This window comes from Falco naumanni, chromosome 4 (genome assembly GCF_017639655.2).
Source record: "Falco naumanni isolate bFalNau1 chromosome 4, bFalNau1.pat, whole genome shotgun sequence".
Taxonomy (NCBI): Eukaryota; Metazoa; Chordata; class Aves; order Falconiformes; family Falconidae; genus Falco; species Falco naumanni.
In genome coordinates, this window is record NC_054057.1 from 91,458,656 (window position 1) to 91,476,412 (window position 17,757).

At 42.8% G+C, this 17,757-nt stretch overlaps 1 protein-coding gene across 6 annotated transcripts in view; it reads right to left on the reverse strand.

Moving 5' to 3' along the window:
* Positions 1-17,757, reverse strand: part of CNTN4 (contactin 4) — a 336,631-nt gene that overhangs the window by 30,096 nt on the left and 288,778 nt on the right. For all 6 annotated transcript variants that reach the window (XM_040593681.1, XM_040593676.1, XM_040593679.1 and 3 more), the window contains one exon: positions 9,410-9,537. In XM_040593681.1, the coding sequence (XP_040449615.1) occupies positions 9,410-9,537 (128 nt within the window). The remainder of the gene's footprint in view (positions 1-9,409; positions 9,538-17,757) is intronic.

Here is a 17,757-nt window from a genome sequence, read left to right on the forward strand (position 1 = left end):
TAAAAATACAGAACAAAAATAGGATTTTTTTTTCCCTACAGGTTATACAGACATAATGGTTAAACTTTCCTTAAAAAAGTGGGGTTTCTTCTACATTATGTCCTGAATCAGGTATATTTATAAGCATCAGCCACTTGCTCTTGTCTTGACTATCTTATTTACCTGTGCACCTATCAATTTTGAGACCTCTGATGTGCCTGAAGGTGGGCGGGGTTGGAGGGACACTGCAGAGAAAGGAGAAGGTGGTGGGGAGGGAAGAAGGGGGAAGGAATCTGCTGCATTTACCATGATCCAGAGGAAGTGTTTCACACCAGCTGGCACTCTGTACCTCAGAATCAGGCAGGCAAAGTACCTGGAGAAGCTGTTCTGTAAGAGTCAATATATTTGTATTTCTGTTTTTAAAAATATAACTCTAATAATGCTAGCAATAAGTCCAAAATTGGCAAGTGAGATAGGTTGGAGATCTATGCTTTTTAATATCAAGCTCTTCACCAAGATGACTTTTATCATGTTAATGGCTAAATCATACTGATTGTAAAACAGACAAAATGAGGCAATTAGTAAGGCCTGTGACAGCCACAGAAAATGAAACACACAAGGTTTTCTGTGCAAGCTAGATAGATATCTTCAATATATTTCTTATTGTCTGCTTGTGGTAATATGTTCAATTAAACTGAATCAGTACTACAGAAGACCCTTTGAATTGCCTGAAAGAAATTAATTGTCTGCTGCAAATTTAATGAAGCTTAACCGTTGCATTATGTTTACAAGTTTTATTTGTTATGATCAGTAAGTGTTTACAAGAAAAAAACCCTAACTTACTTCATTCAACTAGCCCTAAGAGCAAACCACTGGTATTTTACAGCTTATTTCATTTACATATTTCTTTGCCTTTTACTGGTTTTGTCCTTAGCAGATGACCTAATTTTTTTCCTTCCCAAATAAGAAGCCAACAGCTCTTGCTGTGCTGTTCATTCACAAGCTGAGTTACGTCTCACTCAACAGTCTGACGGCAAACTTGTGTTATAGCACGTCCCCAGTGGGGCCGATGGAAATGCCCAGCCACGGGCTGCTCCGTCTGACGCTTGCCACCATCCCCACCAGTGTTCCAGCCAGGTCAGTGCCCTTCCCCGGCACAATGCCACTAATAGCTCACGGCTGTCATGTTTGACAAGTTGACATTAAGGAAATCAAAAGCAAAAAGCAGGTCTGAGCAGAACTGAGGAGGGGTGGCTTGGGGGAAGGCTCGATGGCAGATGGGGCATCTGCTTCTCATTTTGCCACTTCTGTAATCTCAGAATAATTACAACCTTTTTGCTTCAATTAACTGTCAAAAAAATGGAAATGTTGATATGATACCCAGCTATTTCATTTTCCCTGGGGTGCTTTCAGGCTGACCTGATTCTTCTGGTGACCTCAAGTTCTCACCTGAACGGAGCTGGGAGAAAAATCCAGTGTCCCCCAGACCCAGGTGTAACGCGCAGAGGAGACATGCCTGCCAGCTCCCAAACACAAAGGTGAGCTCTCTCGAGCTGCAGCAGGCAGTCTGGAGAAGGCACTGTACAGCAACCTCAACCCTGGCTGTGGTTTGCAGTTGGAAATAAACATGGAAGTTGCCTGAAACTATAAACCACTTGATTAAGCCTTGTGTTTGAAGTGCCATATGGAGAAGAGCTGTTTACAAGCTGCAAGGACCCTGAGGTATCTACTAGATACCAGCTCCACCAGTTTCCACTGGCAGTTCTTCCACCCAGGGTTCATTAAGGAGCTCCTGCAAAGCACAGCCTGAAGCGTTGGGGCTACCACGTTTGAGAGGAGGGAGGCATATATGCGGTGGATGTGCAGCTCTCTCATTTATAACTGTGCCTTTCATGCAGTGCTTTGGGTCATAATTTTACTTAAACCTACTAAAAGACCCTTAATTGTGTTCTAGAAATAATTGGTGTTGGTGGAAACAGTCCAATTAGAGCTGAATACGTTCCTTTGCAGTTTTACAGCCAAAGATTATTGTTTTCATTGTCAATTGTTAAAATCAAGCATTTGATACTGGTTGTGAGCTAGAAGTCAAGAAAGATTTTTCAAACTTAGAAGTTTTATTTCCAGAACATGAGAATACAGCAACCTGTAGGCATGCATCAATCAGTGCTCACGTAACTCCATGGCTCTCTCTAACCCTTTTTTGCCTACAAATCCCTGATTTAGAGGTTCCAGAGAACAACAGTTTGTACTCTAACTTGACTTTTTCTCCCTGGTATTTTTTAAAACAATGTGTTAAGCCTGATAAGGAATATTCATTCATGTCTGGACTACACAGAACTGTGTCCAACTACTAAAAAAACCTTTAACGATTACAAAACTTCTTTTGACTTTTTCAGAGTTCTGAGTCTTTGGTAAGTGTTGGAAATCTTGGCTTTGGTACTGGCCGAACACATACCTCATGTACTATCCAGCATAATTATAAAAAGCCCGTAAAATATGGACAGCCCTAAAGCGCTGCTCTGGGATTATTACTTTAAACTCTGCCTCTATTTTTTAGATTATATTTTGTGCTTCCAACACCAGGTGTCATTTAACCAGGGCCTTTCTTAAGGGCTGAGGCATAACCAACATGAATTTAAATTAGATTGAGTTTAAGAGTGAGGAAAGAAAAATAACGACCTTGTATGACCTTAAACACTGATGGATCAAGCCAGACCTTGGGAATAGTTACGGAGGGGCTATTCATGTTTCAAAATGACTAACCACTAAGCCCACAACACATGGATGGATGGATGGATGGTATGGAAAACACCTGCAGCAGCTTTCTGGTAGAGCTTTCCAGATGAGCAAAGCAGCAGCAACATAACTGACAGGAGGAAATCAGGGAGGCAGAGAGTGGGTTTCTGGTAATATGGATAGTGCTTAAATGGGTCAACAGAACTGAGTATCTGCTGCATTTTTCTCCTGGTTAATGTAAAAAAACCACAACATCTTAATGTATGTCTTATTCCCCCTCTTGGGAAAGTTAACACCCCCACCCCAAGCAACAGACATCCCAGTTAGTCAGAAGTAGTGATGACATAGTTGAGAACTGCTGGCAAAATTCATGGCACTAGCGTTATTTGTATTCCTCAATTACAAAAAAAAAAAAAAAAAAAAAAGGGGGGGGGGGGCGCTCAGCAAAGGACACACTCCTTGCTGAAAGATTAGCATTGCATACAACTGCAAAGTAAAACCATTACACAGTTCCTCTGCAGCCGGACCCACTCAGCATGTGCACTGACAAGTAGAGACGCTCAGACGCTTGTTAACGCACCTAACGCCTCTGCAGAGGTCAGTAGATGTATTTCAAGAAAGCTATATGTATTTTTGACTACGGGAGAAATTAGGTTTATTAAACAGCACTTTTTTTTTTACTGATGGAGCCAGTAGCGGCACTATTTGAGAACTCGCTCAGCTGTAGGCAAGTCCAGTATTTGCTGATCTCAATGGTGCAAATGGCCATAGCGTTAGATTTAAGGCTGGCACTGAAGCCAGAGCAGATGCTAAAGAACAGAGTCAGCAATACCAGCTCTGGTATGCAGAAACAGTGTCTGTGATAACAGAAATAAATTGTCTTTAACTATAACCCAAGATATAAACAGACACGTACACCATCCTAAGGATGGAAATAATTTCGTAAGGAATACAAAAATGTGATCTAAAATTCATACAACACCACTGTGGATTGAGTTTATGAATACCCAACAACAACAACAAAAATCAGAATCGTGGTAACATGTAAACATTTCCAAAAGAATAAAATAATTCTCTGAAAACCTATGAGGGATATAATTCAGACTGCATAATTCTCTATCTGACTTTGATCTATTTTCTGAGTTTTATTCTTTAGACTACTATAACATAAACATGGGATTAATTTAAATGTCTGTCAAGACCCTTGAATTTCTAAACAGAGAATACATTAAAAAAATATCCAATTCAAGGCTTTATACTAAGTTGTCTTTAACACAATTATGGGGGGGTTATAATGACATCTTCAAAGGTAGAAAGAGCTACAAATGACTGAAACTGCTCCTGTGAAGTTCAATAGCCAGCGTTCCACGATGAGCGCGGCTGGTGCACACACACCTGTGACCAGCCCCTGCGCCGTTTAGCTTCAGAAGGCTGATGGGCACCAAGGTATCAAAGTCACCTCAGCCCAACCAAAGAACATTATGCACAAATAGAAAAGGAGGCATAAGCAATTCTGTTTGATTGCATGAGTGCTCGTTAGCACACACCAGCTTACTGTATTATGTGGAAATTAAGCCACAAATGACTTAAGAAACCCTGCACCGTGCATTGTCATCCACGTTCAAAACAAAACTTCTGAAACACGCAATAGCAGACAGATGGTCAGTCATTAGAGAGCAGTGGCTCTCCACTGGTGCATACCTGTGGAGCTGGAAAACAAAACTCTTTTCAGTTCTTTAGAGGCAGTAGAACAGTCATAATCTCTGAAGATGGAAAAAACGTTATTCCTTATCTACTGAAACAATCCACAGCAGCATAAATCTACTCCAGCCCCGTGGATACCAGGCAAGCGCAACACATTTTCTGAGGAACATCGTTCCATAGCGATCAAGTGATGTCAAAATGGAGACAAGCACAGACGGCAAGATGGGCCGGGAAGACCACCCCATCCCACCGACACTATTTTCACAGTGTGTGAACACTGTGTCCACGCTGATCAGCACAGCACTGCCCGCGAACTATGAGCCCAGCTGTTTTTAAAGGACTTGAATAACACAGTAAGAATTGCAGGTTTAAAGGTAGTAACATTTGAGGACTCTGAAAAGTTACCTGATAATAGGCCAGAATTTACAGCATTTAATTAAGTGTTTCAAGTTTAAGTCCAATACACCAATTCAACGTTCACACAAAGGAATAGGCTTGGAATGGAAAATATGTAGTTTTGTAGAAAATAATTTGGATCACTGTGCTGGACAAAATCAAGACTATCAGTCTATTCAAGCATGAGGGAAAACTAACCTACCAACATCATCTTTGTATCCTTTTCCTGCTAAAGTAACGTGTATACCAACTAACAAACATTCTCTGGCTTTTATTGCCTTGAGCCCTCCCATGACAATCCAAAGGAGGCAAGCTAATAGCAGTAGGAAAATGTTAAAGGCGGCTCATAATTAAACAGGCAAATAAAGTCATCGGAACTTCCCTTGTCAGAGACGCAACGATGTGACCAGAATTGCTGTACTTCCCAACCAAACCAGAAACATATGGCCTTGTCCAGGCACTCACATACAGCTTCTGTCCATTAAACCTCCGTGGTGAGGGTTGGAAAGGACAGATCATCCTGGTCTGCAGTCAAAGGCAACTGGATAATAAATGGTATGAAAAGTCATCTCTAGCAGGCTGGAGTGCTTTCAAACCTGAAACCATCCCTGTTGTAGGACAACCGCTGCCACTGCTCCTGTGTGGCCAGTTCCACAGCACACAGCTCCAGGTCCACAAGCAGCAGCAGCTCCGCTTACCTCTGCGACCGCTCGCCCGCCGGAGCACGCCACATCGCTACTGCCTGCCTGGAAAGTACCAAGGACCACACCACAGAGATACAGGCTGCTGAGTCAAGATGATTGATCAGATTTATAGATAAATTTATATCAAAAAATAATATAAATACATCCATTAAGGTAGATAGATGGATTTATAGCCCAGAACACAGCCAAAGGGAAACAGATGTTTGAGAAGCAGCCACACACGTCCACAGCGGGTGCCATGATCCATTCACATCCAGAATCACCAAAGCAAAGCTGGCCACAGGCTCATCAATATATTTAGTGTGTCTGCTGGGAAACAAGCTATACAACAAGGATTTTCCCATCCTCTGAAATAAATGGTGATGATACGCTATTATTATCTGCATTCCTGTCGTTTGCTCGTTTCCACTGCTTCTTCTATACCTAACGCTGCCAGAGAAACTTCATTGGGGTCTTAGTAATTGCACAAGCTGGGATGCCAGCATCAGGAGCCTCTCCTCAAACTTCCTATATTCAGAGCTTTTATTGCAATGTCTTGCAATTAGTTTCCTATTTCAGAGCTGCTACTATATAGCCAATTTATATCACTGCATTAAATAGAAATAAACTCATACTGTACGGTCCATGTCTGTTTACAGTATTTGTCATTTAATCCCCTGGTACTGAGAAAGCCTACAGTCTTTCTGTGTGTTGGAAGAATTGAACATTTATCCTCAAGGACAGGAAAAACTGGGAAAAGATGAAAAATTAATATTTATATACTACATGTAAACACATGCCATGTTTTACATAGCTCTGAACACTGTCTGTGGGATTCTTCTCTATCCCTACAAAGTCAGCCCTGCTTTTTAATTTAAAGGTAAAACCATACATGCAAGTTTGCAAGATTTTGGGTCTCGGAGACCAGAGCAGTTCTCATTTAGCACCAACCAACAGAACAAACCCAACCACAATCTCACCAGTTCAGAAAACCACCAAGGTTCACCAGTTCTGGCAACAGCATGTTAATACACAGCCCTATGGGCACCTGTCAGAATTTTGTATTTTTAAGCTGTCTACTCATGCATAATATGAATATTTATTCACCCCTCTCTGGTTGTTTGCCAGAGATTTATTTTAAGCTCCTTGGTTCCGGTGTAGCAGATATTCTCCTCCTCCTCCTCCCATCCTTGCCTACACTGTTTTTGACACTGTCGGCATCTCTCCCTGAGAGAGAAAGAAGGGGGTGGGTGGGGGGGAAGAGAGAGAGAACCTGCAATATTTATGGAAGAACACAGGAAGGTTAGAAAAAAATGTCTTCTGACCTTCACAGTTTTTTACTCAATGACATAAGATGAGGTAGAAAAGAATATAAGCACATCTTAGGTCTAAAAATTCATCAGCTGATAAATTAGTCTTTTTGTACACCACAAAACTGAGTTAAAAGAAAGTATTCAGTCACATTTCTGTCAAAACTTGCTGGTGTTTTACTTAGGGCAGAGAAACTCAAGCATTTCAGTATAAAATACAGTATTTTACACAGTTCATTTGGAGTTCAGAATAGTTTCTGCTCTTTTATACTTTTTATGGGATAGACTTTGAAATTGCATTTCTCAGTTTGCTGTTAATATCCACATCTTGGGCTTAAGAGTTTATTCTCTGCTTCATGCACATGTGTCGCTCCCATTAATGCTAATGGAATCGAGTTAAAACGGAGCACTGAGGGAGAAAAAAGTACTTGCTAATCCTTTATAACCTTACCGCAAAGAAAAGTGATTTGTAAACCACGTGAACCCAAAGATCAGGTACAATAGCTGCTGACTATTGTGCTCGGAGTTACGGGCTATTCCTTGGGTACTGCGAGGAAGAAAGGATAAGCCATGAACTACAGAAGCATGACTCTTCCGTAACAGAAACGAAACACAGTCCTATTTTCAATGATTGGCTTTTTCACGGTGGAACAAGTGGTCCCTGAAGCGCAGGCCCCCAGTCAAGCCCTTGGTGCCTTGCAGCACTCGGAAAACCGGGACGACCTGAGCCGTGCCCAGCCCGGGGGTGCGAAGCCGGTGCCCCTGCCCTGGGCACGCACCACCCTCCTGCTGTCCCCACGCTGCCCAGGCAAGAACGTTTGGGCTGGGTTTACCATTTTGCTCTCCAGTTTTGCTCTGGGGCAGACAGCAGCTGATCGACACTTTTAATAATAGACAGGGTCTTTGAGATGTTCGTTTCTCCTGAGCGCTGCTTTCTTAGTTATTTGCTGTGGGTGCATCCTTAGGACAACACAGATTAAGAAAAGGCAGAGTCAGCTCACATAAAGATCTAATGCCGATCTTCACTTGACTGTTTTTATTTGCAGGAATCAACAAGGGCATGGACAAGTGCCATACAAGGTATCTGAAACAACCCCAGCCCCAAAGAACTCTTGGTGTCCATATGCTACAGCAGAAGACATGAAGGGATAACACAGTCCCCCACCCTGGGGCTGCACCGCCGGCCCCTTTGCGTAAGGGAAGCAGAAGGGCCAAGAGCCATGAAGCACAAGCCCAGAAACATCCCATCTAACTATAAATACCTGACTGGCTAGCTAAGGCAGAGACAAACATCTTGCTCCGAGAAAAACCTGCTGCTGTATCACTGTCACCGGCAGTTTACAGCTGCAACAGGGGCTCACCAGCTTTATCAGCACTTGTTTGATCTTGGTATTACTTGCTGAAATGTGCTCCGACTATAAAACCCACAGATTAAAACCTCTGAAACATTGAAAACATTGAAACATTTTAAAATATTCCCTATATACCATATAAATAATTGATGGGGAGAGTCTCCAACCATATACTATCCATCAATGCCAATATATGGGAGAATTAAAACTGACAGCATTAGAGCTCTGTGATTGATTTATTGCTTTGTAATCAATCTTTCCTGATTTGTTATCCAATATAGGCTTTTCCCCAAATAAGGAGGAGATAGAAAATGATTATAGGTGTAATCATCTATATGTTCATTGCCTGTAATAATTCATCAGACATTGGACTACTCATAAGCAGGTTAAAAATTAATTTAAACAATGAGAGAGACCGGCAAATGTATTATCAAATGATTACTTTAAATGTCTTTGTCAAGCATTACAGCTTTTACTTTTGAAAAAAACCCAGAATTTGACAGATAAATTCTGAATACACATGAATAAACCCTCAGAATTCCTGAAATGCAAAAATTCAGCCCTGGATAAGAAATAATGACAATAAATCAGAGTTTGTGTGCCTTTTAGAAAACTATGACATTGTATTGCAAGGGTGAAATTCCTGCATCGTTCTGCAACAAGACAAGATGTATTAAGAGTTCAAAAGGCTTTTTAAAAGATGATTGAAGTTTAGGAATAATAAGAATAAATGAAGTTCAATTAGATAAGACATGTTTCTAATGGACACCACCCAATCTCAGCATGCCGAGGGCAATGTTTCTCCACAGGAATGCTATAGCTTTATACAAGTCCTTTGCAAAACTGAATCTTTGGATGCAGCTGGCTGCAGCAACACCGAGTATTTCTCAAGCATGACTAGCGGCCATTGCTAAAAACAAGTCATATAATGGCAGGGTCCAGGGACCTGGCTTTGTGTCACAGTTCCCGATTCGTCTGCAGTATAATTTTAAACCACGTGTGAAAACAAATGCATTAACTTGCTGTAAGCACCATCAGTTAGCGCAACCACAGACACCTCCTTGCTGTTAATGCTGTCTCCCACCCACAAGGCTCAGCAGGTTTCTGAGATGCAAAACACACTTTAATCTCCCCAGGCTCCACTCGCATCAGCATCAAAGGGGAAAGGTGCAGCATGCTAGGGCTGCTTGGGATGCTCTTAAACACTAGAGATGGAGTATCAGTCATAGGCAATAAAAATGACAATTACCTTTCACAACCAAGCTGCCTGTGCTGCTTGCTGTCCCAAAGTGGTTTGTGGCCACGCAGGTGTAACTTCCCGCATCAGATTTGGTGACGTTGACAATCCGGAGGCTCCCATCATCCAAAACAGTGATTCTGGAAAGACAACAGACACAAGTTGTTGTGTTTTGTTTTGTTTTTTTCTTTTTCCTTTTTTTTTTTTTTTTTTAAGTCAACATAAAACTCCTTCAAGTCTGCGTGAATTATTGATGGTTTGAACAACAGACAGTCCATTGCACGTTACAGACAGAGTTTAGCTGACAGAAATCTCCCAGGACGCAGTTCATAAATACTGAATGCATCATTTACATGAGTTTTCTGTGTCTTTACTTGAGGGCAACTTTAATTTACACACCAGCAGCTTGTGTAGGTCTTACACGTGTCTATACTTTGATATTCAGCACTCACCATGACAACCCTTGCAACATGTGACACACAGGCTACATCTAAAAATCTCCACGCTCGCCGCTTAACAATGTAAAAGCTTCTGCCGAACAGATGCAATGAAGCAGGTGTTTCACTGCTGCTTTTTTTCAAGACGGCTGATGGCTTTCCAGCAAGGGTACCACGCTGCCAAGCTTCCCCTCCATGCTCTCCACCTCTCTGCCTGCAGCAGAGCTCAGCCTGCAGGGCTCATCTGCAGCTGCACTGGCAGGTTAAAAAACATATAATAAAATCCTATTTCATTCCCACCCCCTCCTCACATATGCACCCCCCACCAAAATGGTGGTGTTATCTGCAGTGGCACATGGCTCCAAGGCTCACAAGGCAGGTGAGGATGACGGGTTAATCCCCAGGGTGACCCCCGGCCCCTCTTGCACAAGCGCTGCACGTCGGGCTTTCCCTGGGCTCGCAGTCAGCTTTGTCTCCTCTGCCACTTCCTTCTGCTCCAAGTCAGTGAAAACAGAAAACCTGATTCTGCCCTGTAAATCCCATAGAAACATTAATGCCTTGTGCCCTGTGGAGGCATAATCTAAGGACACATCAGAAAAGCCTTTCCACCAGCCAAATACCACTGCTTTTAGCAAAATACCTGGTTGTCTGCTCAGAATCATGCCTTGCAGCACAATCTGCTTTCTCCCCTCCAGCCACTTTCAGACCTGTGCTGAAAATCTTGTGCTAATCCTGCCTTTTTTTGCTCAATTATTTCCCAATTTAACTAATTTGAGAGTAAGGAAAGCAGCCTTCCTGCATCTCTAATGCCAATCAAACTCTGCACAACTGGGCTGAGAAATCAGGAGGAAAGAAACTTCGCCAACGATACCTGCACCGCTGCAGAGATGCTAAGATGGCTCTTCCCACCCAAGAGCGCATGAAATCGGCCTGAGGCTTTTCTGGCAGCCATGAGACAGCGCTGAGGCAGCTGAAGAAGTACCAGCATGACACGAGGCACGACCACAAGTGCAAGGGACATCTGCCCACATCAGCCGTGGGGCTCCCCAGGCTCCAGCCAGCTGCAGCCTCCGAGCTGGACATGGTCTCCAGTGAGACTCAGGAGACGTCACCTCGCCTAAGGGCACCGGTGCGGGTGCCCTTTGTCATGCTGTGTCTTGATGGGCACACACGGGCTGCTCGGCCCACATGCACAGTCCTGCTTCGAAAAATGGGACAGTCTGAGCATCTTTACAACGACGGTACCGAGCGAGGAGGAGGAAGAGGGTGCGAGATGCTCTGACAGCAGCCACTGGATCGCTGTCCTGGCAGCCCTCCCTGACCTGCTCTTGCAGCAGCATGACAACATGCAGGCCAGCTGGCAGAGGCCAGGGACAGAGGTTGTATTTCACACATCAGTAGCAGTGATATTAATAGAAGTTTCTCACCTAGCTTATAGGTCTCCAAATTGTTGCAGTCAGTAACATTCACTACTGTAATTTATTTTTGCAGGAGTCCAGTGCCATATATTTGCTTCTGTAGCAGTTGCTCCAGCTCAATAATTGGAAGAGAGCAGCATACGGCTACTTGTCTCTTATCTTCACTATTATGTTGGCACAAATCAATGCACGTATTACATTAAACGTCTGCTGGAGCACAGGACTTGCCACACTGGCCTCCAGTGCAGAAGCCTGGGAAGCAGCAGCACCAGGAGATCCCAAGGAATTATTTACTGCTGTTATCAATTTCAGGTCTTCGGAAACAATAGTGCCTTTCAGAAAGCTGAAGGTGCCCTTGGCATGCATTAAAATTCAAATCAATATAAACGATAGAACAAGCTCAGCAATATGCTTCAGCCCAAGCAGGACCACCCTGCTCCAGCACTGCCCCTGCCAGGCTCTGCACTGCCTCCTTTGGCATTTTTGCCATCCTTAGAAATCCAGAAAAAAGTGATGTTTTAGACTATTTCTGTACAGTTGAGATTTTATTTTTATTTATTTATGTTTTACTTTTATCCATATGGTTGAAATCTATTTATGGGGTAATCTCTTCCATAGATCATTTTAATTGTATCTGTTGATGAAGCCAGCTCTAATATCAAGTCATAATGCCTTTTCTGTCTTTGTCTTTCTCATGCTATTGGTTTCCTTCTAACTCATCTTTATTCCCATTGTAAAATTACTTGGCAGTTAATGTGGACTGGATTGCTGCAGAGACCACCTTTGGATGAGGAGATGAGGACAGTCAATCCCCCATCATCTCTGGCGCGTCTCAGGGAGCCAGTCCTGTCGTTACTGCCTTCCCTTTTTAAGCGGAAAGCCGTGGCCCCGCTGGCTTCACGATTTTAACACACACACATCCTTCAACCCTGGCAACATGCTGCAAAGAGTTCAGGTGACACTTGCACTGAGTCCTCCAAAGTCCCAAACCCTTCCCCCAGAGAGCCTCCAGGCACATTTAATTCTCATCAGGTAACTAAGCAATTCCCTGCACACCCCTGTAAACGACCAGCATTAAACCTGACAAATAATTGTGCAAGTTAACTAAATTTCTTTTAAATAAATCAGCCCATTAAAACCTTACTGTGTCTCATTGATTAGGAGGCCTTATGGTTATGTGGCTCTTTTTGCTGAAGGTGCTTTTCTACACTGAATGTTTTGTCCTCTAATTTGAATCCAATGTGTTAGAAGTTAACAAGTAATTATTTTAACACTTTGAAATTTGTTACAGTTAGTTGAGGAAGTAGGAGGGACTTTCACTGATTTTGCTAATTCACAAATTTTCTTTGCAGACATATCTGCATTAAACGAGAGAAGACGCTCATTTTAGGCCACTGAGGATTCTCAAACTGCTAATTGGCTTGAAAGCAAACATCTCTTCATCAACCACTTTCAGCAGTTCGGCTCAGAAAGTTCTTTCAAGACATAAAGTTCAAATTAAATGAAGTACTCTTTGGTATGCTTTCTTCCTTCTCTGAAATACCCCCCCAAATGTTTTCTAATAAGATGCCTAGGAAGACATAAAAATAAACGACATTTCCGATAAACACACATTACTTCAGAATAAAGTTTTGGTTGCTGAGTATGCACCTCTCTTCAAACCACTACAAACTTATAAAATGAGCTACTGACTTGCTATTGAATGCTCTGGGTTCCCTGACACTTCTAACCACCACAGTGGTAACAATAACTAAAAAATGTAAATCTCTTCTCATACAGGCTAATGCAATTGCTCTACCGATAACCTGGCTTGTGGTCATTGCTAGTATCAGAGAAAAATCAAAGAAGATAAAAATACCCGTTTGAAAAAACAGACGATATAAGATAGTTAGGCACCCTTATATAAAGAAAGGTCATCTATTTTAAACATAGCATTCGTAAGAGACAATCTATTGGTCTGTGTTGTCAACTGGAGATTTCAGGTCCACAGAGAGCAGAGACACATCTGAAATTAGGAGATAAAAGGATTGTTTGTTTCCTAAACCGAAGCTTTGGGTTCTACCCCAGGAAGAGCTGACTTTGTCAGTGTTTTGATCAAAACTCTTCTGGGGACAAAGGACCTTTAAAAATGCTGAAAAACATCCCTCCCTACCCTTCCTTGCCCCCCCCCCCCCCCCTTTTTTTTTTTTGCCACTGCTGTAGCAATCATAAAAAATTACAAGCTGAACACTTTGCATTACCCTAAAGAAGCCTGTCTCGAAACCGATGGGCACACACTTTCCACAGCAGCTTCTTGTGGATGCTGCATGATGTTGATGTTGATGACTGCGTGTGCCCTCTGCCAGCTCAGCAGCAATGGAGGCATCTAAAAGCATTTGTCTGGTTGGTGTGAACCTTGAAAAGTACACGAAGGACAAAGATGCATCTTTATGGATGGCAATTATTTAGGCGTGTGCTACAACTGCACAGAGCTCTGCTACGCAAAGACACCCAAGCTACCTAGAAAGGACCACCTTGGCATCATGGCCACATCAGCACAGCCCTCTGCCTGGATCAGGACAGCAATACGAACCTGCTCAGTGTCTCCAGCAGCAGCTGGAGATGAATGGCAGAGGTCAGGCAGAGCTGGAGCAGCATGAGAAAAACCAGCAGCGTATAATGATTTTGGTCTGATCTATTAGCACTTAGTTTTCAGCTCATGATCCATCTGCCATACCTGATATGTTACCCACCAGCAGGCTGTGTTACCTCCAACCCCAAATCAAGCACAAATGGTCTGATTCATGTAGCTCACCACAGCATCCCCCACTGCTGGGCAGGATTCCCAGGAGCAGATAAATATTTTGCAGTCAGTAACATATGCATTTACAGATAGAATATGTCCTGTTGAGATCAGTAAGAGTTTTATCACTGACTTTGTGAAAACGAGATCAAGCCCTTATTTGGAATATAAATGACTGAAAACTGCAAACTCCCAGAGCACATCATAAAACTGAGTATCAGTAATTACCTCCAGCCCAGCTCCAAGGAAATCTGACCTTTGGGCATCCGGATGCATCACTTGCATCTACCAAAACATGCCTATGACCTGCTGCTCAGGCTTGACCTCATGCTTTGACACAGCGTTTGCTTAAAAATCCCAGGCTAATCGTATCTACTGTAACATCTTGCTCTGTTGTTTAATAAAAGAAAAATCTATGCGGGTCCAAGAAGCAAATACCTCAGCAGTGCACAGCCGGGGGTTGTTCGACCTCTCCCGCACCTTGCAGCCGCCCGGTGAAAGCCTTCGCAGGGATGAGCAGCAGGTCCATGCGCTAACCTTTTCATTGCGAATTATTTTCTAACTCACAACGTACACACATCACTGACAGAAGACCTGCACCAGACAGATGATAGTGCGGGTATCCCTCAATACATTCTTCTCAGCTTGCCCTCTATTTTTCTGTTCAGCAGATGGAAACATGTGGAATATGAATGGGCTACAAACGCAGTACATATGGCAGGTTGTGTGTGCGACAGCAACAGTTGCATTCCCGAGGGATGCAGCACGCAGGCGAGCAGCGCAACTATGGGACTGCAGATTAGAGCTCCAGTGTTTCTGAAGCAAAGTGCTTATAATTATAAAATGACTTATTTTTTTTTCCCTCTCAAATGGTTTTATTAGCACTGCTGCAATGAAATAACCTATGTTGCTTCTTATCTGAAGATTTTAGCATTTTAATTTATGAAAGACAAGCATAACTACACTTGCTTTCACTGTTAATTAAACACATGCATCTGAAATATTTCATGCTTAGCCAAGTAAATATTTCCGCCCCCCCCCCCCCCGCCCCCAGGAAACAATGCTTAGGATGTCCGATCCTTTTTCTATTACAGGGAGAAAAGATGTCTTAGAGTAAGCATTTAAATGAATGTCAGCTGGAAGAAACACACACTGAGTGCAATTTGAGATAAAACTACCATTGATCCCTTCATGTACAGTCTTTGTGGCAGTGGTTGACATGGCTATTGAAAAGAGACTGTGGTGCCAGAGTTCTTCTAAGAGATAATCCGTCTTCTGAGAGAGGATTTAGGTTAAATGTACCTGTGAAAAACAGTGTATTTCAGGCGACATGATGAATGGCCTATTGTCCATCCTCAGAGCCTTGCTTGGGCTGGGTGGGTTGGAAGCAGCCGAAGAAAGCAAAAGCACCAGGCAGACCCGACTGCAGTCTCAGCGGAGTATTTGCTCAGCCTCATATGCACAGCTCATAGACAGGAATATCTAGAGCAATTTTTAGCCTAACAGCAACTTTGCTTCACAGCACAACTCTACTGCAAATGTAAATGATTCCAGGCAATTGCATTATTTATCAAATTATTTCTATTTCTATCACATGCCTTTGTAGCAGTTTATTACCTTTTTAATAACGCTTCCCATGCAATGAGGCAGAGACTGGGATTATTAAAATGATGTCATAAATGCGGTATTGGCCATTAGGCTATTTCAGGAAAACACAGTAAAATTTACAAGTACTCACAGGTTTGGCTGCGATAGAGAACTCACTGCTCAGAGCATAGCCCTTCCTGAAATCAGGGACACTGCTCACGAGTACCTGCTTGTCACTTGAAGAACGGGCTGGTTCAGAGTATGGTCCACAGCTAAGAATTTCTGTGGCCCTGGGACGCTGTCTTCCTGTGTGACTACAACCTTTATGTTGCATAAATAAATAACAGTAAGGTCAGAGCTTTCTGCTTCATGACATTAATCTTCATTAAAGTATATGCTGAGGTCAAAGCCAACTTCTTGGGGCTCTGCTCGACACCCTTGATGGTCCCTGATGTGCAGGGAAGACAGGGCGAGGGCAGAACCCTGGACCCTAACCCCCGCGCAGTGCCTTGCTGCATCATCTGAGACTTCCCACCCTGCATCAATACTGGCCAATAATGCTCAGCATCCCCTGTCAAGCTTTCCAGGCTGGGACTTTGCCCAAGTCCTGAAACTTCACACATTTCTGAAAATAGGTAAGGAAGGGATGGTGTCCACACTGCCACCAAGGTGGGACATCTTGAGGGCTATGTTCAGGCAACATGAGCAGATGGGACAAGCCTGCTCCACGTCTAAGAGCTGTTAGGATAAGTCCATCAGCATTACAATCGTTTCCATTTGGTCATCCACCTAAACTCACAACTGATGTGCACAGTTATACCGCGCAGTCTTCTACGCACTTGCAACTCCTTGTCCAGCACCTGCTAGTTTTGATTTAGATAACCACCTACAGCTGCTTCGGTACTTATTTGTCTATAACTACTTGTCTTTTCATGGTTCACAGAAAAGCCTGAGCTAATTTACAGCCTCAGTCAAAGCCCATTTAATTTAGTGCATGTCTTGGTGAAAGCAAGCATTAGATAAGGCCTTTCTTTTCCATGACAACTGGCAGGTCTCTTAACAGCAAACTCACTATAATTAATTTTCAGGTAAGAACTATATTTGCTCAAAATAAACTGAGGTAAAATCCTGTTGCATTGAGTTCAGCAGAAAATTTCCCACAAGCTTTGCTGGAGTCACATTTTAAATGGAGCTAAAGAGCCTGAGGATGCAGTGTTTGAACTCCTGAGGTTGCGTGTGGCATAACTACACGGGGGTGCTGGGGTCTCTGTCGTGGGAGTGCCTCTCAGTCTAAAAACTAGATCTATTTTGTCCAAGGGAAAGCACTGGCTGGAGAAGGCACTGAGGGATGCCACCTTTGCACCATTTTTACTGGTACATTGGAGTCATGAAGGACACCAGGAGGTTTACTGCTAAATTACAGCAGTTGTGAATTGGCTAGACATCATGGTGCACAGAACTGGGGTTGACTTGGCATTGTCTGTGCTCTGGGACTACCAGAGGAAAGCACAAAGAATTAAAATTAATCTTTTGGAAGATCCTCTATGTAATAGCTGCTCTTGCCTTGCTGCATTGAAAAATACAGAGGACTACACTTCTTTTCTTACTTAATTCTCAGTATTGATCTCTGAGAAAATACTAAGAACACTTCTTCCAGGAGTGTGAACCGTTGTCTGTAAATGTGGTTTCATTTCAGGCTTTTCATTTACAGGCTTGTTAAGTATGAAGAATTAAAGGTGAGGAGAATATAAACTGTGATTCTTTCAGATTATCATAAAAACATGTAAATATTATCCCAGAGAGAGAAAAGAACATATTTTGCTCAGATAAATATTTTTGAGAATATACTAGGGGCCCCTTTGGCAACATCAAACAACATAACTCCACTGAATTCAGTATCAGCTTAAAGCAGTCACGGATCTGGCATCCTAAGTTCTCCCACAATTCTCTTTTTCAAGAAATTGTTTATCTGCAGTAACGAAGCAGTCCAAATAAATAATACTCCACCAGGCCTATATTAATATCTATAAACACAAAAGCTGTGTTTTGTCATCATCCTCACTTTTGTCCGTAAATTTTAAGACAAGTCTGGAAGTGACAAAACCTCATCTCAAAGGAGTGGTGCATCGGGAGGGA